Raw genomic sequence first — 21,062 nt, 5'->3', positions numbered from 1 at the left:
TCCTGCTTTACAGCTCGTTATTTTGTGTGTCCTTTGACTAATTATGGTAGGTCTAGATGGTTTTACTACTTTTGTCTTTTACCCTTCCTACTAGCTATGTAGGTGGTTGATCCACTCCGTTTACCATATGCTTACTTTTATCAGTGAGATGTTTTTCTTTCATAATTATTTCTAGGCCTGGCCATTTCTTTTCAGTTTAAAGTGGCTTTAACATTTCTTGTTAGGCCAGTTTGGTGGTGATGAACTCCTGAAACATTTGCTCGTGTGGGAAATTGCTTATCTCTTCAATTCTGATTGATGACCTTGCTGGTTCAGTATTACTAGTTGTAAGTTTTTTTTTTCCCCCCTTCTTCCTTTCAGCACTTGGAATATATCATGGTGCTCCCTTATGGCTCATAAATTTTCTGCTGAATAATCATCTAATAGTCTTATGGGCATTCCCTTGTATATGTACCTAGTGTTTTTCTCTTGCTTCTTTGAAGATTATCTTAGGTTATAATGTGTCTCATTGTGAGGCTCTTTGGGTCATCTTATTTGGGACTCTCTATGGTTCCTGGACTTGGATATCTGTTTTCTTTGCCAGATTAAGGATGTTTTCAGCCACTATTTCTTCAAATAAGTTTTCTGTCTCTTTCTCTCTGCTAATTCTAGTGAGATACATTACAGATAGTGCTAACATTAGCTTGCTTGATGTTTTCCCAGAGCTACTTAAACAATACTCCTTTAAAAAAAGTTCTCTTTCGGGGCGCCTGTGTGGCTCAGTGGGTTAAAGCCTCTGCCTTCAGCTCAGGTCATGATCTCAGGATTGTGGGGCTCTCTGCTCAGCAGAAAGCCTGATTTCTCCTCTCTCTCTGCCTGCCTTTCTGCCTACTTGTGATCTCTCTCTCTCTCTCTCTCTCTCTCTCGTTCTCTGTCAAATAAATGAATCTTTTTTTAAAAAGTTCTTTCTTTTTGCTATTCTGATCGCTAGGATTCTTTTTGCTACCACTACCTTGTCCTCAAGATCGCAGATCCATTCTTCTGCATCATCTAATGTGCTGTTCATTCCCTCAGTGTATTTCTCATGTCAATTACAGTATTCTTCAGCTCTGGTTCTTTTTGACATTTTCCTGTTCTCGCCGTGTTCATCTCCTCTTCTTTCAAGTGCACGAGCATCAAGCATCGTTTTGACCGTTACTTTGACCCTTGATTTGGTAGTTTGCTCATCTCCATTTCATGTAGTTCTTTTCCCTGAGGTTGTGTCCTGTTCTTTCATCTGGAACATACCCTTCTGTCTCCTCCTTTTGCCTAGCTGTCTCTGGTTTTCTGTGTATCGGGCCGATCAGTTACGTCTCCCGGTCTTGAAGAAGTGGCTTTATGTAGGTGTCCTGTGGGGCCTGTAGCGCAGTTCTCCCCCCTTGACACTTAAGTCAGGTGTGTCCCCTATTGTGGTTGCCCCATGATTGAGGCAGACTCCCTTGTGTGTGGGGTTGTCCCCCAGTGTACTGTCTGGGAGACCTGGACTTGACTGAGCAAGGTTGGTTGCCTTGGGGTGGGGGAACATCAGTGCTGGCTGAGGCTGTCTGCTGGGCATGGCTTGGTGGGAACCGCTAGGAAGTGGTGCCATCCAGGGCAAGCCAGTTGGGCAGGGCAAGTGGTGCTAGCACAGTAGATAGGAGTGTCAGAACTGGGCCCACCCAGATAGACGGGGGAATGACCAAAACATGGTGCCCACCAGCTCTTCTGTCCCTGGTGACCATTCCAATAGGTCCCTCTGGCACATGCCCCAACAGGAGCCAGCGCTGCTCCACACGATGCATAACCCAGCTGCTTTTCAAACTGCTGCCTCTGCCCTGGAACCGGGAGTGAGACTAGGGAGATGCCCTCTGGCTCTCCCTGACATAAGCCCTGCTGGTTTTCAAAGCAGACGGAGTGCGGGGCTCATCTTCCCTGTGCAGGTTCCCCGGGTTTGGGAGCCTGATGTGGGGCTCAGATCCCTTGTTCCTTAGAGAGGGCCTCTGCACGTGTGATGTCCCTCCTGCCAGTGGGCTGCTATGCCAGGGGCATGTGTCCTGGCCAGACTGGGTCTCTGCCAGCCCCACCCATGTTTGTATCTATCATCCGTTCTACTGGTCTTCCCTTTGTTCTCAGAGACCAGACCATTGTTCTCTGTGTAGAGTTTTGGTGTGTCAGTAAGAGGAGGTGAGCTCAAACTTCCCGGTCCACCATCTTGATCCCACATGACACATTTTTAAAAAATTTAAGCAGCTTTATTGAGATGGAATCTACATGCCATCAAAACCTTCCCATTTAAAGTGTCCGGTGGTTTTTAGTATATTGACAGAGTTTGTGGCCTTCAGCATTGTTCTCAAGTCTAGGCTCAAAGCAAAGCTATTGCTCGATTCCCTAGGAGACCAGGCTATTGGAAAGGGAAAGGGTCAATTGTTTTTTAAAACTGGTACTTTCATGAGGTCATCTTGGCTGTACGTAAAGGAAAGAGGAGAACATTTGTTATGCTTTTTATGGTACCAGAATATGTATTTCTTTGGGGGGGAGGGGAATTTAAGTTAACACTATAGATAGCACATGAGGTTAGCGATGTTTCTTATTAGATTTCTATCTGAAACTTACTATTCATTAAAATTGCCTTTAAGTGCAATAAAAGTGTTTATCGAGTATAAAAATCAGTAAATACTTTACAACCTAGTGAAAACTATACTTGCATGAAAATTATTATAACCGGCCTTACATCTAGACATGCCATTAACTCACTATGTAATTTTAGGAAGCGTCCTCAAATATTTCTGTCTACATCTGTGAGGGAGAAAGAATGAAATAACAAAATCCTCTTCCATTTCTTCATTTCTTTTTTCCAAAGATTTTATTTATTTATTTGAGAGAGATTGAGATCAGGATCAGGGGGAGGAGTAGAGGGAGAAGCCGACTGAGCAGAGAGCCTGATGCTGGACTTGATCCCAGGACCCTGGGATCATGATCTGAGCTGAGGGCAGACACTTTACCCACTGAGCCATCCAGGTGCCCCATTTATTCCCTTCTATACAAAAAATTGCAAATGGGCTACTTTCTGTTTAATGGTATAATTTTGTGACTTTACTGTTTTTGAAGGGGAAAAGAAGTCTGCAGCCTGACCCTCATTTGCATATGTGACCTTACCATAAGTGACAACAATACAAGCCTAAAAACACACATTATCGAATATTGACTGGGGTGAATCTAACAGTGAGGAATTAAAAACAAAATCTCAGGACTAAATGTGACCTTGGACCATTGCCCGACTGCATGGATACGCATCCTGTTTTTGTTTTGTTTTGTTTTGTTTTTATTTGACAGAGATTACAAGTAGGCAGAGAGGCAGAGGAGGAAGCAGGCTCCCTGCTGAGCAGAGAGCCCGATGCGGGACTCGATCCCAGGACCCTGAGATCATGACCTGAGCCGAAGGCAGTGACTTAACCCACTGAGCCACCCAGGTGCCCCGCATCCTGTTTTTTAACTGCCAGTCTCTCTGGGTCAGGAACAAGATCTGTTTCGGTGTTTGGATCTCACAGATCCATAAATGCTGGTTGAAAGAACGGATGTATTTTGGATAGCAAGCATGCAGGAAAAAAACTGTGAGGGTAGGCAGAGCCCACGAAAGACTGGTTGCGACTCTGTGTGTGTCGGGGGACTTTTAGCCTGAAAGCAAATGCTAACCTCTAACAAAATGTGAAATGTTTGCGTCCTCCGCAGACCTATCTGCAAGTAATAAAGGCCCTAGACAATGTGGGCATCCTAACAAAGGGGGAAAAATGCTGAATACAATAACAATTAGGCCTTCATGGGTTTAGGACTATGCTGATACAGAAATAGATGTGTTCATTTTAAGTATCTGGGGCCAATATATATTTAAAAAAAAAAAAAAACCTAAGCCGCTGTAAATAATGATATGAGCCACCAAATGAGAAAAATCAGAGTCCCAGAACAGCACAGTTCTAGGGAACACGAAATTACCTTGTTTATACCTCGGTGCGGCCAAAAGCACCATCCCAGCTGGTCTTCCCTATCTTTTCAAAGTCTTTTGTTTCTTTTTCTTCTGTCGTACAGAGCTCGAAGTTACAATTTTCATTCACTCGAGTCAGCTAATGCATTTCTGGCCATTTGTAAGCAAGTGACAGTTGGCCTGATTCATAAAAGGGATTAATTCACCTCTTGGCACCCAGTGGCCCCGCAGGAAGTAGGTTGGAAGCTTTCATTCTGCCTTGATTCTGGCTCCCAGGAGCACAACTGGTTTTGTCATGTGCTCTGGGTTTCTCCACGCACACACGAGGTCCTGGAGTAACTTGCCAAGAGACACTTTCCAATGGGGATTTCATTGGCTTCTCTATTGAATGCCCTTTCTTTCTTCTTTTCTTAAAAAAAAAAAAAAAACCACACACACACACGCACGCACGCATGCACGCACGGTATACGAATTCGTGCATGTGGGTGCTTGACTGAGAACTGGCCAGTTTCCCTCAAACCCTTCTGTTATTGGCAGCCCCCAGAGCGTCCCAGGTGAATTCCATACAGAGGACGGACGAGAGCAGGCAAGGCCCCCTTTATCACTGGCTGAGTTTAGCTCAGACCCCAGCAGACCCGTACCAGAGGGCCTGGTGCCAACGCAACTCCTTCATCGGCACAAGGAAGACGGACTCGAGCTACTTTCTTTTTTTGCCCTAGACCAGTGGTTCCAAAACTAGCTTTTCCTCAGAGCAACTTGAATGCCTTTTAAACTCTAAGTTCCCAGGCCCTACTCCCAGAATTAATAAATTACATTTCTGGAATGGGACCTAGGAATGTATAAAGTAGGCTCAAGCGATTGTTCACGCAGCTAATTATTTAGAAACTTGTGTCCCCGGACTTCCTCTAGAGCCAAGCTGGCTTTCAAAAGGGATGGGGCAGGGTAGGGAGAGCCTTCTTTCCGAGGAAGGGGAGCTGCTGAGCCCCTCGGTAGGTGGCATGGGTCTGCAGAAACCGAGGAGCCCGCAGAAGAACAGGAGAGCTGGCTTGGTCTCCTGACAAGAGGGGGCTGCCCGGTCCTTCCTGTGCTCCAGCCACAATAAAGAGGCAGGAGGGGAGTCCGGGGGAGAGGCATGTCTGGGCCTCGTCTCCAGCAGGAACAGCCTCTGGCCCTGGTTCTCCTTCAAAGACCATCTCTCAAGGGCTCTGACGGTTAACTTTATACAGTGAGCGCGCCTCTCTCTACTGAGCAGTTGGTTTAGAAATTCCATTAGCGGTCAGATGGAGGATTAAGGAGAACCCAGTGTTTGTCCTGTGTTTTCTGACATGTGGTAAGGGCACTGTGGGGCAATGCTAGTTCATGTCAGGTGATGCCCTAACTCGCGTGGGGGCAGAGGCAGCCTGGATGGGGAGGCCAAGGCGAGGCAGGGAGGAGGGGCGGAAAGAAACAGCGGGGGTTGGGGTGGGGAGACATGGCCTATAGGCTTTCCTTTGCCTTGACATTGCTGTTTCTTTCTCATCCCAGTTAGGATGCTAGGAACAATCTTTCAACCTTTTTGTCCATTAGAACAATCATATAACAATTACACAAATCACTTCTTGCTACTAAATGAGCTGATTATGAACTCAGCTATGCCCCTCACTAAATGTGATTTAGGAAAACCACCATACCTGGGACGTACGGCTTCCTAATGTCCCAACAGGGTGGTGCTTGTGTGCAGGGGTGAGGCAATTAGTCATTACTTTGCAGAAACAAATTATACATTCAGAAAAAAAACACATTCTGGACATTGCTTGTGCTGGCTTCTCTATACACAGAAATTTGAACAACAAAGTCACTTACATCATGACCCTCAGCGTCCATCAGGAAAGGTACACTTAAATATTTAGATACAATTTTCCTTTTCTCTGCTCCAAGGTAATTTAGGATTAAAGATAAAAATCATCTTAGTGAGAAGGTTGCATCTTTATCTTCTTCGTGATACAAAGCTGAACATTCCTGTGAAGCTGTGAGCAGCCCCCCTGTTCTCGCTGGGAATTGTTTTCTAGATGGGAATTCTGTAAACCAATTAGAGTGACTATTTTCAATGAAAATGAACAATTTAAATGTTTGTATTATTTATGGAGCTCACTTTTATGGCTACCTCAGATGAAATACAGGATCTCTCTGAATCCCAGAGTCTTCATCTGCAAAGGGAAAAAAAAAACCAGTATCTTTCTGGGGCACCTGAGTGGCTGAGTTGGTTAAACGTCTGCCTTTGGGTCAGGTCATGATCCCAGGGTCCTGGGATTGAGCCTGGAATCAGACTCCCTGCTCCCTAACTAGTCTTGGGAGGATGAAAAGGGGTAACATACATGAAGAGCGTGGCCCATCTCTGGTACCCATTAAACACCAAACACTACATCTGTGGTTGCTTCCATTAACATTTTATCATCAAAAAGCACAAGGATACCTCCTCTTCTGCTCTTTTATGTGCTATTCTATTTTTCATTCTTTTTTTTTTCTATTTTTCATTCTTATCAGTTTTTTGTTTGCCAAATAGCAATAATTCATATAAGATTCTCCTAAATATGTTTTAAAGATCTGCATGCATAAATGATCCACATGTACACATACATTCATGTATATATTTAGGGCATATTCATATACATGTATATAATCACATGTGGAAGGAAAATATTATATATTCACATCAACTGGACTGACTTTTGCCCAGACTATTTTTATTCTCCACTGGTCTGATGATTCCAAATTTGGAAAACCTGAAATACTGGCTTTTTAATTTTTTTTCCTTCCCCTCCCCTCTTGCTTTTTGCAAAAGGATTTTGCAAAATCCTGCCATTCAAATGGAAAAAATGAAGGAGAAAGCCAACTATGTTTATGGTTTATCTAACTAACTTGGACGATTTCCATAAATGTGGACAAAGCATTAGAGCAGGAAAAAATAACTATCTCTGTTAGATGCTAAACATATCTTCCATTTTACCCCAACTTTTGGTGGTTTCTAATTTTCTCAGACACAGGCAAGAAAAATCAATTAGTATTTTCTCCTCCCAACTTCTCCTTGAGAAATTACTGAGATCCCTCATCAACGTTTATCAGCTACATGATCTTGGAAGTAACGGACTTCTAACTTATTCAAGAACTTAACAAATTTCAAAGATAAAGAAACAGAACACTTTATTATAAAACTTATAAAATAATTAAATATTACACATATATTTTGACTTTTCTCTATAACCCATTGCTTTATTCAACATTTTTCCTCAGAATTAATATCACTTACTCAGAGAAGCAAGTGAGAACACATAAGAATAGGCTATTAATAAATTAATTTTTCCATAAAATAATAAAATGATCATTATATAAAGAAACAAATAACTTGCAATTTTTCGGAGGGCAAAGGGGTGGGTGATGTGGAACTGTGTGTTTCTGATGATAGAATGGCCACTACTCTAGGCCAGGCCGAGTGGATTGAGAGACTATTCTAATCCTATTTCTCTTAGATTCAAGAACGCATGATTTTAATTAGAATGGGAACAAAGGATGCTCTAAATTTAACAAACCACTGTCTGGTTGGTTGTGCTGAGCTGGCAAATCCCTGTTTGAATTGTGACTTTATAAAGCAGTAAAACTGGGTTACATTCATCAAAGAAATTGAGGAATAGAGTAGAATTATATAAATATGCCCATTTTAACCACATCTCAAAAAATTACAGAAGGACTCAGTCTTGTAAGTTACTTTGGTTTTGGCAAAACAGTGTGGTATTTTCCAATTGAGAACAATTTTAAGCTCATTAGTGCCTATCAACAGCTGGCTTCTGATGACTGAAAATATCATCTGAAAGATTATAAAATATTCTCATTCATCGAAGGATCTTGGCTTATTATGATTTATTAATATTAACTTAGCAAGAAGACAGATGGGTTTCTCTGTTGCCAGTATTTTTTTCTTGTTAACTAAATCTTAGGGAAAATTTAAACATGACCATTGGTAAGAAAGAACCACAAGTGGTCTTTAATTTTCCAAGCAGCTCTGATAATATGTAGGGAGCCTTATAAATGCAGTTATGCTCTCCTTCAAAACACTGCTGTTCTGCTATTTAGCTCCTCCTAGAGTTTTACCAGAAATGACCGTCTCGCCAGTTCTGATTCCCAAAGAGCAGATTAGGGGCTCCCGTGGACTTGTTCAGCTAGCACCGGAAGTTACGAGGTTGACGTACTGTGTAGGGCGTCAACATATGCCTTTTATGTGAGTTTGTGGGCTTTCCTTTTTTCAGAGTCTTGAAGTTCACTTAACTGGGGATCTTAAATAATCCATGTTGCCCTGTTTCCAGAATATTCCTTGGCATACTTTTCAAGTGTGACTTTTAGTCTTGGAGACTCTCTAAGCAGAATATAGTCTAAACAAAATAATAAAAACAACACACGCACACTGGATAAAAATAACACAAGGCTTGCTAGTCCAGCAGCAAGCACAGTTATGAGCACCTTTCTGCTTCCCGTGGAACTCCTCCTTGGGGCTGGCCACAGTATCCGTCACACTGTGAGCTCCGGGCAACACGAGGCAAGGGGTTCCATTTGTATTTGATTGCTCCAAGGCTCCATCTTGGACCCGAAGTCTGAAAGCACCTTTTCAACCCAGATGTCTTGGCCGTGGAACCCTCTGAAGTTCAAAGAGGGACTCTCCCCACGGTGACCAGATTCTCACTTTGTCAAAATTAAAATGTGACGTCTCTCAGTGGGATGCATCACTTCTTTCGTTGTCACAGTGCAAATCGAAGTTATTTTGTCTTTTCTTGTGGAAGTCCAATTTGCCCTTGCTTCCCATTTTCAAGTGCTTTGGAGTACCATGTGCTTTGGGGAAGTGGATAGGGAGCCTGTCCTCGAGAGCCCATTCCACTGATGGCCGCAGCCGCGCATGGGTGGTCTGCAGTGTTCGGCTTTCAGTGGGGGATTGGTCTCTCTCCAGAGACGAGAGGGAAGACCTTGCCCTCGAGTGTTGTGAGGGGTGGGGTGGGTCGTTGAGATCAGCTCTTCCTCGTGCATGACTTGCAGCACTGTTGACCATAAAATTTGTGGTTGCAGACGCCATGTTGAGGAACTAGGGGACACCAGCTGAAGAAATCGACACAGGATGGATCCTCTGCAGGGAGAGAAAAAAAATTGTTCACTCCTCAGGAGGAAGCTTAGCCTTTTCCTTAAGGTGAGAGCCTGTGGGTCAAAGACCTCAGACGTACCTGCCTCCTGCCTCGGAGTGGTTCTGCTCCTGTACTAGGACTTGGCTGGGAGGGAGGAGGAGCAGGATTAAGACATCAAGAGGGACTAGGGCCCTTAGCGAAATGTCAGCTGGTGGGGGGAGTGGATGTTAAAAGAAAGTGTCATATCCGGCCCAAGATTCCTGTTGGATCCTCCCCAGCGGCCTGGGAGCCACCATGTTGTGTCCTTAGCCCAGCCTGGGAGGAATGCCCTGGGGGTCTTGTTAAACCACTGTTTCTGATTCCCAGGGTCTGGAGTGAGCTGGGAGCCGCTGCCGCCTGGTCCACAGACTTTATTTTGGGGAACAGGAGGCCTGAGATATGGGAGTCAGCACACCGAGACTGAGGGCCCAGCTGCGGTGCTCTAGGTTGATTTCAAATAAATCTCCCAGCCCATCTGCAACAGAGTGAATTTAAGTCAACAGCAGGCCTGACTTCTCTTGTTGACAGATGGGATTACGGATTGAAAGCAGAACGCGGTACACTGGGGATTCTCACGCAGAAGGACCTCACTAGGTACAGAAGGCACGCGAAGCTGTACGTAAGATGTTCTTCATGTAAACCTCAGCGCCCATTTTAGGAGTCAAGGTCTTAGCCTTTAGTCTCTCTAAACCAGTTCCCCCCACCTTTACCCCCTAATCCTTCTCATTCTCTAGACCCTGCTTCAGTTTTACTTTCTACTTTATTATCTGACATTGTATATTTATTGCTTGGCCGGTTGTTCGTTTCCAGATAGGAGGTAGAAACCCTGGCCATTTTGTCCACTGCTCTAGCTACAGTCGGACATCAGAACAGTTCCCAGTTCACAGTGAGTCCGAAATAGACATGGAAACCCTGAATCATCTTACTTCACTCCCAGTGATCTTTTCAGGTAAGCATTATATCTTCATTTTATGAAGAGTTCAAGAGCTTGCCTGTGGCCACAAACTAGTCAATGGTAGCGTGTGGACGCAAATGCTTTTTGTGACGTCAGAGTCCCTGCTCCTCCCGCTGTGCAGGGCCACCCTTCTTGGCCCCTCTCCATGTGAGAAGGGGAGATTCCAAGAGGAATAAACTTACTCCCATTGGGGGCTGCTCATCACCAGCCAAATCCCACTAGACTGCAGCCCAGGCCTCGTCCCAACTGTGTCAACAACCACTCACAATACATGATGACTGATGTCGCTGCCCGAGGCTTCCTTCTTTTCTGAATAAGGTTTACATGTAAAATAGGCACAATGCCAGCTCATACGATGCTTTCCGGATCCAGATCCAGTGAAGACCCAGGCAGAGCCTCCCACAGTGCAGACGGCACCGAGTGAGTGCCCTAGACTGGCTACCAGCGTGGGGGTGGGGCAGGGGGTCCGAGCGACGGCACACACACTTGGCTGTCCTGCAAGACACGATGGTGCCAGTCTGGGCAGAACTGTCTACTCTCAACTCTTGGAGGGGAAGGCGGTGCCTCAAAAGCACGGTGCCTCATGGGAGTCTCAGAGAAGATTCCAAGGATTAAACCTTCTTCCCTTTGGCACCACGGGTTTGCTTACTGTCCACTACTGTTTGTGGAAAACTAAGTGTTAGAAAACACACTCCAGTTCCACCTGTGGTCAGCCTGCCAATGATGTAAGGAGGAAGACTAACCCAGCAGCTGTTTGGGCATGGCCCTGTCCCGGGATTTGGGATGGAATGTGAGAAGCAGGAGGAGGCCTTCAACTGCATAAAAACCACGGGCCACATTTTTGCCAAGAAGAAATACTCAGGGTTATGCCTTTCATATCTGCCTTCTTACCCTACTCCTCTCTTTACAAAAGAGACCTCACATAGTCAGGAGGCACGGAGAGGGGTCCTTCTCAGAGCCCCTTCTCGTCCCGCCGTCTCCCACTGCCCCCATCCCTGCGACCCATGGAGCACGGAGGGACCTTCGCTGTGACGCTGGTAACGCTCCACCACGCGCACCTGTTGTCCCGTCTTCCTCCTCCTCTGAGACACTGACTCCTTGTACCTTAAAGAACAGGACGTCACCTTGTTCTTTTATCCCTAGAAGAATGCTAGGGATCTGCAGCAGGTGCTTAGTGACCTGGCTTGGAAGGAATAAGAGAACCTCATGGTACTGGACCCCAAATCTCCCACCTAACACGTGCTGAGCATTGACAGTGTGCCTGGCGGGGTGCCGGATGAACAGAATAGTAACACCAAGGGCCTCCCCGCAATCCTGGATCTTATCTGTCTGGTTCTCCCCGCCTTGTACTCCTGCCCAGGAGATACTGCTGAGCCACGGGCTTGATCAGCCGTTCCCTACAGCCTGTCGCCGGGGTCATGCACTTCGGACTCTGGGCATGTGTCTGGGGCCAGCTGACTAGAGGCGGGGGGGGGGGGGGTGGACAAGTTAACAAGGGGGAAGAAACGGGGAGACACTTGCTCCAAATGTGTGTCTCTTCCCCCATAAGCTTTCTGCCGAAAGAGGCTGGAGATTTGGAGAATTCCAAAATTGCCTTGGCAGGGATGGGACTGAGAGAAGCGGGCACGTTACTAGTTCTCTTGTCTCCTGCAAGCCTCAGACGAGGAAGGAGAGAGGGCAGAGGAGGGAAAATAGGTGCCCAGAGTCTGGAGCCAAGGCTCGAAGACGAAGCTAAACAAGGACAACAACTTAGAAACGCAAAGTGATAGGGACAGGGGAGAGCCGAGGAGTCCGAGTCCCGAGTCTGATTCCCCGCAGATGGGAGAGCGCGGGGTAAGAAATAAGCCAGCCCTGGAAAAGCCAGGATGGGATGAAAAGAAAGTGTGGCAGGTACCTGGCGGGAACCTGACTCTTTAGCACAAGGAAATCTGAGGGGACGGAGGAGACTTTCCTGGTGTGTTTGTCAGGGGTCTTTGAGAAGGAAGTTGAGCCAGTGCAAGCCAGTCTTGCTCGCTCACGTAATCCAGTGTCCCACTGTGCCTCCAGCACACGCCGCACTGCGTGGGAATGGACTGTTACCCAGGAAACACGCACGGTGTGGTCTGAGGATGCCGCACGTTCCCTGACGGACTGTAACTTACCTGCCTCCTCCGCTAACACGTGAGTTCAAGGACGATCCCCCTTCACGCTTGGGTTTCCACCGACAACCCTAATCTTGGGCTCATGGTAGTTACATTTTCATTTTCCTATTTAACTAAAACCGTGTTAAAAAACTGACCTGCGTGATTGCTATTTCCCCCTTTTAGAGTAAGAAGTAAGGGCTCACCAGCCTTATCGCAGAATTAAATGTTCCCTGCATGGGTGTGCAAACGAGATCCTTGTGAGCAGGAATGCCCCCAGATTTGTGCCCTGAACCCCGTGGGGGGGCGCCGTTCACACAGACAGGGTGGGAATAGCACGCCCTAGTGGCGCTGCAGGGCATAAACACCACCACACAGGAGGGGTTTTGGAAAAGTTCTCGGAGGACAAATCCGATGAACTGGGGTGGGGGGCCAGTTACCTCTCTTGTCGGGAGCCGGACAGAAGTTGGTATTACAGGCTTGTAGCACCGGAGGCTTCTGGTGGAGCGGACAGCTGGCGGCAGGCCGGCCCTGCTGTACACAGTGGACCGAGCGCGTCTGCACACCCCCTCCACAGGTCACCGTGCACTGCATAAGGGGGCAAGAAGAAGGAGTCAGCAGCACTCAGAGGGAGGGTGCTTGTGGCAGTCAGAGATGTCTAATAGAAGGCATCTCCACGCTCCATGCCAAACCCGGGCGCCCTGTTGATGAAGCCAGGAGTGGCCACAGCCTGGCATGTATGCTCACGTCCCGTCGAACATGCAGCAGGCGTGATCTGATCAGAAGGGGCTCCGCGGCAAACGTTCTCTCTCTTGCCCCAGAGTGTGTCTCCAGTTAAGTGACTGTAACGAAGACGGCTTCCAGAAATACAGAAGCCGTCATAAGGATACAGAACAAATCATCCCAGTATTTAAAGAATTCCAGATAATCTCCGCAGGGGGGGGGACATGAGGGATGGTTCAGAATTAGGACAGCGAAGAAATAATACTTTATCCGAGGCAGCTTTGGAATCCTGTCCTCGGTGCCTGGCCAAAGTCAGAGTTGGTCTGGTGGGTGTGGTGCTTCCTAGAAATCAATGATCTTGCGCTTCCATTAAAACAACAACAAAAAAATAGATGACTAACAAGGACTATCACCTTTTTTTTTTTTCCTCAGACATATATTTTATACCAAAAGAATAAATGAAATATCAGGAAAAAAGCCCTATACATGGATTATCTTTTGTTTTGCTTTTAAAAATGCACTACATTGTTCTTAGTGCAGATAGGTGAAGCGTTAATCCAGGACAAGCATCGTTATAGGGACTGGTGTCTGGGAGGGGAAAACCAGCAGGGATGGAAAACATACGAGGTTTGGTTTTGGAGTCTAGCTGATTAGGGATACACAATCACACTGGTTTCCTTTGCTTTTCTTCATGGTTTAGTTCTCAGATCCTCCAATACACGCAGACACACACATACACATTTTATTAGACATTTATACATGTGTATGTATGTGCATTTACAAATACGTATGCACACAAAAATGAACTATTGGGGCTTCATCAAGATCAAAAGGTTTTGCAAAGGAAACAGTCAACACCACCAAAAGACAACGGACAGAATGGGAGCAGATATTCGCCAATGGCATATCAGAAAAAGGGCTAGTATCCAAAATCTATAGAGAACTTATCAAACTAAGAACCCAAAGAACAAATAATCCAATCAAGAAATGGGCAGAAGACATGCACTTTCTGCAAAGAAGACATCCAGATGGCCAACAGACACATGAAAAAGTGCTCAACATCACTCGGTATCAGGGAAATACAAATCAGAACCACAGTGAGATCCCACCTCACGCCAGTCATTCAGGAAATGACCGGTGTTAAGCTCCTATAGCCACTCTGGAAAACAGCATGGAAGTTCCTAAAAAAGTTGACAATAGAGCTACCCTATTACCCAGAAATCACACTAATGAGTATTTATCCCAAGGATACAAATGTAGTGATCCAAAGGGGCACATGTACCCCAATGTTCACGGCAGCAATGTCCACAATAGCCAAACTATGGAAAGAACCTAGATGTCCATCAACAGATGAATGCATAAAGAAGATGTGGTGTATATATATACATAATGGAATACTATGCAGCCTTCGAAAGAAATGAAATCTTGCCATTTGCAATGGCGTGGATGGAACTAGAAGGTATGCTGAGTGAAATAAGTCAGTTAGAGAAAGAGAATTATCTTATGAATCTCTGATAAGAGGAATGTGAGAGGCAGGGTCGGGGGTGGTGGGGGTAGGGAGGGGAAAAAATCAAACAAAATGGAACAAGGGAAGGAGACAAACCATAAGAGACTCAAGCATAGGAAACAAACTGAGGGTTGCTGGGGTGAGGGGAGGGACAGGGTGGCTGAGTGAGGGACACTTGGGGGGGTGGAATGTGCTATGGTAAGTGCTGTGAAGTGTGTCAGACCGAGGGCTCACAGACCTGTACCTCTGGGGCAAGTAATACATTTTATGTTAATTAAAAAAACACATATGCACGCCTATAAACACACACATTCTACACTGTGTGTACATACGCTTACTTACAGAGACACGGATCTACAGACGTACCTTTGTGCTCGCACATGCCCCAGCCCAGCCCCTGTGTCTGCCATGGGGTAGGCAGCACCCCTCCAGCTCCGTGACCTCTGCTGGTCGGGAAGGGTGAGGACACAACACAGCTTCTCTCCCAGACTCTGCTTCACACGCCAACCTCGCCAATCAGAACCAAACCACTTTAACCAAAATTTCACGGGAGTCTTCTGAGAAAAAGGGTGCCTCTAACCTCTCATGTGTTTACAAGCCTGGGGGTTTCCTGCCTGAATTGACCCAAGCCGAGCTTTCCCTGCCTCCTCTACAAAACAGGCACAAAAGCGCCCACAAGCAAGGCGGCTTCCATAAATGCCAGCTATTACGTCATTCAGCAACTGGACGTAAAAACCAAAGGTGTCGAGACGAAGAGCAGTGTTTCTAGAATACAGGAGGCTCCCGGGGATCTTGAGAGCAGCAGCAAGAGTGAGCAGCTGGGGCCACGGGACCGTCTGGTCTAGGTGCTTTATGTTATCGTAGGTGCGCATGAGAGATGAGCTCTTCGTTAGCGTCTTGGTTTTCCAGCGGTGACAGCTAGAGCTCCCAAGTGACGGAAGCAGCCCGGGGCCATGCAGGTGGCACAGCTCCCCGAGATCGTGAGGTCTCCCGAATCTGAGCTGCTGCTCTTGACCTTTGGATGGGTCCTTGGTGGCGGCGGGGGGGGGGGGGTTGGGGGGCGGCTGCCCCCATTCTGGGAACGTGACGGGAATCCGCCGGCACTCACCTGCTGCCACGGGGATGGGAACCACACAGCAGCCACGCCGGAGCCGGGCCGGGCGGGGCAGGTCCCTCGCTGGCAGGTTTCTTCCAAGTTGAGGTTTGGTTTCTTAATACTGCGGCACCTTCGCTCCGGGAAGGTGATCAGCTTTCCCTGGAAGGGCTTCTCGCTGCATTTCATCTCCCTCCGCCTCACGCCCAAGCCGCAGGTCATCGAGCACTAGGAGCGGAGAAGGGAGGCGTTAGGTGTGCAGAGCCCCACGGTCAAGTGTGCTGAGCAGACGCACCATCCGCGGGACGTTCTAGGAATGGGATCACGCCAGGTCAACCACGTGTGACCCTGAAGGCCAGGCGACCGCATCCCTCCTGCTACTGCAAAGAAACCAAAGGCTGGAGAACTCGAGTAACTGTCCCCACGTCTCAGAGCTTATCAGCACGAGAAACAGAACGGGGCACTGTCCCGCGGCGAGGCTCTGCGGTGAAGTGGCGAGCTCAAGGCCACAGCCGGAGTGCATCCTGCAGGGAAAGGGGGTGAGTCTGACTGAGCCACGCATTTCGCCGTCAGGCTCTGACGTCTCCAGGAAAGCGGGGGGAAGAGCGGTGGGCGCGCTGCTGTGTGTGTGACTTACCATTTGGGCAGAATCAAAGGACACGGACGGCCAGACCCAGGGGCTGCTGGGCTGGAGGTCCCGCTTCTGCCACACCGCACCGACCCCACGGTTGACCCCCGTCCTGGCCCGTTTTCCACCCCAAACTGCGATCTCCTCCCGGGCAGAGACCTCGTCCCACCAGTGGCTGCCGCAGACTTCAGGCTGGGCTCCTCGTGTCACATTTCCGCTGTGGAGCTTCCCCCGCCACAGACCCAGGGCACGTCGTCCCGCGTCTTCTCCCCTCCACCCGCGTGTGCCCGGAGGGGCGGCGGCCTCCCGAGGAACTCAAGACGCCGCGGCTCGCGCCCCCATCACGGCAGCCCCCTGTGAGCACACCTCGCCTGTCCTAAGGGCTGTCTGCTTTATGTTGGGTTGTTCTGGGTCCTAAGTGGCCCTGACACTGCGGTCCCATGAGGCTTTTCAGCTTCTACCGCCCCTTTGCCCCACTGTCTCAGGTGTGTCATCCTCTCTCCCCTCACCCTGGGACGGGGCACACCTTCCATCTGGAACAACCTCCCCGACCCCATCCTTGCCCAGTTCTGGGTCATCCTTCTGACTCGTGCTCCCTGGAAAGTCTCTCCTGACAGAGACGCCTCTTGGTGGCGGGGCTGAGGGACCCCAAGCGCTCCGGTGGCATCACGGACCCCCCCACACTGCAGCACTCTGCACACCCTCCCCGAGGTGCCCTACACACACGTGGGTGGAGTTGTGCACTTTTCACGCCCAGGCACGGGCCTGCTCACTGCGATGGGTGCTTCAAGGCGGGGTTTGGGGAAAGGTGAGGAGGGAAGAATGGATCATTAGTCGGCACCTGCTGTGTGTGTGGATCAGGAAGGAGGTCTGAGCCTCTGGGCGCCAGTGGGTGAACGGGAGCATTCGAACCCACAACCCAGCAGTACCGGCGCTCAACTCCTACCTCACTCCAGGAGGAGACCACCCACTGCAGCCGGGTGTTTTTGGGGCATCGTCCCAGCACACAGCCCTCCTGGGACTCTGGCTTCGGGCTGCTGGAGCACAGCGTCTCTGAGGCCTTCTCTGCTGTGGGGGAGCTTTTGCAGAGGACTTCACGCTTCCTCACCCCTCGCCCGCAGCTCTTGGAGCACTGGAGATGGGAAAATAAAGTCATTTGTCTGCTTGTTTCAAATGGTTCTCCTCAGGTGAACACGGAGAACGTACAAATGAGGTATTCAACAAGTTCTTCTTAAGCTTTAAAACCAAATGCCAGGTAAAATCCCTTGCAGACAGTAGGAGAAATGTTTCCTCCCTCTGAGGCCTTAAATGCAGGTTAGCATTTCCCCTTCAGCATCTGAATGCCCAGGGGCTGCTGGTTGCCCCGGGGCTGGAGACAAGGTTCTCTCTCCAGGGCACACGGTTCCCGGGAGAACGCTCCGTGCCTGCTCCCCGGGTCCAGCAGTGGCTCGCTCTCTGGCACAAGGCAGAGCTGGTCTGGGCACTTGCTAAGGAGGCTCATTGTGCATCTGATGGAAGCGTAATAGAAACAGATGCGCGCCTCTAAGAGCAAGAGACCGGGACATTGATAAAAATGGGTGGAGGGTGTCCAGTTCTTCTTCCGATCTGCTGCCTAGGGGGTGGGCAAAGCACTCGGTCAATGTCGGAATGAACCTGTGTGTTGGGCCAGTCACCCCCGCGCTCTTACTTTGTTGCCCTTCCCCAGGACTCTCTGAAACAGACAAGTCTTGGGGGAGAACCTCCCGGCTTTCAGATGAGCGGTTGAAAACTGGTCAGTCACTTGGAAGCTATCGGCTCCCGGTCTGGGTCGGCCCTCAAGGGACACGCCCCCCTCCCCAGCCTTGGTTTCTGAGCAGAAGGGTCATATGAAATGTGACCCTCTTGCCTTGGCTCTTGGTCAACATGCAAACATCTGGGCACAACTGCAAGCCTCCTCTGAGAGCAACAGGACTTCTGGCTGTTCACGCCCTGAAGGGAGCGGGATGACAGGGACAATACTGCCATAATCTGCGAACCACAGCAGCAGAATGGCTTTCCACGCGATGAGGCATGCGTGTTGACTTGTGTCCACAGCCTTCTACCACCCCTCTGAGATCCCTGCTGTCGTCCCATTCTCCAGAAGGGCCAGCTGAGAACTTAGAGAACTTGACCCAGATCAGTCAGGCAGCTGTCATGAAGCGGAGACGGGCAGACAGACTTGGGCGTATCAGACGGGGGGGTCACACCGCGGACGCATGCCTTCGTTCATTCAAGATTCTAGGTGGTTGACCCCTTTCAATAGAATTCTTACTTTGTTTTTCTGGGTTTTTCCCCCTATTTAAAAATTATTTATTATTATTATTATTATTTAAATAATGATCAAACATTTTAAAATTGCTTCCCAGAGGGTTTGAGAGACATGGTCCCTGAAAACAAGTTGAGGTAACAAATTTGGAGGGACTCCTTTCAGATTTGTCATGAAGATGTTCCCAAAGGGACACAGTTGGTCTTAGTAAACAATAATGAAATATACAAAAAACTAAGGACACAAAATACTCTCTCAAGATATTTCCATGTCCGATCTGGGGCAAACTCCATTTCATGAGGTCACATTTGGAACTGCTGGGTCCCCTAATTCTTTTCCCCATGCCTACCACACACATTTGGCTAAAACAACCTTGTGAATTTTCTTTCCTCTTGTAAAGTAGACCTCCCTACCTGCAGAGAAAGAGACCAGACATAACCCTATATCCTATTCAGTTTGACCTTCTGTTATAAATTAATATGTTCCTTCATTTTATTTTTGTTTTTTTAAAGATTTTATCCATTTGAAAGGGAGTGAGAGAGAGAGAGAGAGAGAGAGAGCACAAGTGGAGGAGGGGCAGAGGGAGAGGGAGAAGCAGGCTCCCAGCTGAGCAGGGAGCCTAACATGGGGCTCGATCCCAGGACACTGGAATCACAACTGAGCCGAAGGCAGATGCTTAACCATCTGAGCCACCCAGGCGCCTGTTTCTTCATTTTAAAGCATTACCAATGCATGTCAAAAATACTCTCTCCCAGTGCTAGCTCCTTATTCCTCTAACAGAGTTGTAACCTTCAGAAAAATTCCATGTCCTATTATTAAAACAAAAGCCTTAATCTGAATTCTGTTGGGGATGTGACAGTACACAGCTATCCTTAATCAGAAATCAATGCTCCGAGGGGCACCTCAGTGGCTTAGTCGTTAAGCATCTGCCTTCAGCTCAGGTCATGATCCCAGGGTCTGGGATCAATCCCCACATTGGGCTCCTTGCTCAGTGGGGAGCCTGCTTCTCCCTCTGCCTTCCGCTCTGCCTACCTGTGCTCTATCTCTCTGAAAATAAGTTTTAAAAAAATTCAAAGAAAATATAAAAAAGAATTCAACGCTCCGGGATAATGTTCCCTAAAGGAAAGCACGGTAGGAATGTGGTTGTCCCAGCTCAGGCGACGGAACCCCTGCATCCTTGTGAGGGTTCCGTCCAACCAGCTTGACCTCCGCGGTTTAGCAGGGGCAGGGCTCCCACGGAGCAGAATTGCCACCGTCAGCACGTCTTGGACCAGATAAATCTGTTTCGGGGAGCCGTCCCCGACACTGTAACATGTTCCTCTCCCCCAAACAGATGCCCACAGCACGGCTCCCCCGAGTTGGGACAGGGACAAGTGCCATCTGAGAGGACCCCTGAGCATCCCAGCCCCCAGTGACCCACTGATCCCCTCGGAGCTGTGAAGGGTGGGTAGGTCTGTGCCTCTTCGGACTTCATCACTTTCTACCTTTCACCGAGAGTTTGCGAAGACAGCGAACTTTATGCCCCAGTCCCCTCTGGGTCCCTCGGACGCCGCGGCTCTCTCCCCCTGAAGTGACAGTGACTATCATTCTGCGCCACCTTCCTTATATTTCTGTTTGTTCTGGAGCATCGAGCAGCGTGCGCTGGCCTGCCCACCCCCACTCCCATCCCTTCTAGCTGTGCTCGTGAGTCTAGCCCCAGTGGCCCCCCATGCTCTCCTTCCTAGACTTCTAAGGAAGACTGAGCTGTGGGGCCGGGCTTCCCAACCCGCAGGACGCACAAACATCACACACACAGAGACAAGCCGAACTGCCTCATCACGTGCACTCCGTGTAACTCCCGGGAAAGCACAAAGGGCGGAGGGCCTCGTGGGGAGCCAGGACGCCCCCCCCATTTTGGCCACCATCCTTGACCCAGAAGGAACAAGACTCATGACTCCAAGTCTTACCTGAGACCAGGGCCCAAGGCTCCATTCGGGGGGGCAGGCACGGCTGTTGCAGGCCTGTACCTGCGTGGGGGTGCTCACCGGGCAGAGCGAGTGCAACACGGCTTCCTCCTTCTGGAAGGGCTTCTTCTGGACACATTGGACCTTCCTGCTCTGCTGGCCCCCCGCACATGACCTGCTGCACACGCTCCACTCGCCCGGCTTCCAGCTTGGAGTGAAAAACAAGATTACTTCCGGTGAGGCTGCAGCCTGGCAACCTCCCTCCCAACGCAGTGACTGCCTAAGCCTTAACCGCCGGAGGAAAGCCTCCGATCGATCTTAGAACCGATAAGGGCGATGCCTAGTAATTACTCTTGTCCGGGTTTGGAAGCCCATGCGAATGTGGTCCAGTGAGAAGGAGTCACATTTAATCACCACCCGGTTCTGGGCAGAAACACGTTCCTGCTCTCTGCAAGGGAGGAAACATGTGCCATTTGGAAGCCTGAGCGAGTCATTCACTCGGCCAGATCTACTGGGATCTTCGCTTTGTGCCAGGGACTCTCGTCGGCATCGGGGTTGGAGAAACGAACAAGGCAAAGTTCCTTCCATTAAGGAGCCTCCAACACAGTGACGAGATGGCTGTGTGAACACATACAGACAACTCTATGGGGTGG

At 48.8% G+C, this 21,062-nt stretch overlaps 1 protein-coding gene and 1 long non-coding RNA gene across 3 annotated transcripts in view; one reads left to right on the top strand and one right to left on the bottom strand.

Moving 5' to 3' along the window:
• LOC309853334 overlaps positions 1–9,795 on the top strand; it is a 56,329-nt gene extending 46,534 nt beyond the window's left edge. Inside the window, exons 2-3 of the long non-coding RNA XR_014305612.1 lie at positions 9,065–9,182; positions 9,484–9,795. This is a non-coding gene — a long non-coding RNA (uncharacterized lncRNA). The remainder of the gene's footprint in view (positions 1–9,064; positions 9,183–9,483) is intronic.
• ADAMTS18 (ADAM metallopeptidase with thrombospondin type 1 motif 18) overlaps positions 7,140–21,062 on the bottom strand; it is a 136,295-nt gene continuing 122,372 nt past the window's right edge. For both annotated transcript variants that reach the window (XM_082711180.1, XM_082711181.1), the window contains 5 exons: positions 20,413–20,617; positions 17,129–17,314; positions 15,570–15,782; positions 12,672–12,819; positions 7,140–9,122 (listed from right to left, as the gene is read on the bottom strand). In XM_082711180.1, coding sequence (XP_082567306.1) covers positions 9,007–9,122; positions 12,672–12,819; positions 15,570–15,782; positions 17,129–17,314; positions 20,413–20,617 — 868 coding nt within the window. In that variant the 3' untranslated portion in view covers positions 7,140–9,006. The remainder of the gene's footprint in view (positions 9,123–12,671; positions 12,820–15,569; positions 15,783–17,128; positions 17,315–20,412; positions 20,618–21,062) is intronic.

Source organism: Mustela nivalis (genome assembly GCF_964662115.1).
Source record: "Mustela nivalis genome assembly, chromosome: 18".
Classification (NCBI taxonomy): Eukaryota; Metazoa; Chordata; class Mammalia; order Carnivora; family Mustelidae; genus Mustela; species Mustela nivalis.
The sequence above is the reverse complement of the archived record's forward strand: the minus strand, read 5'-3'. Positions and strand labels throughout refer to the sequence as shown.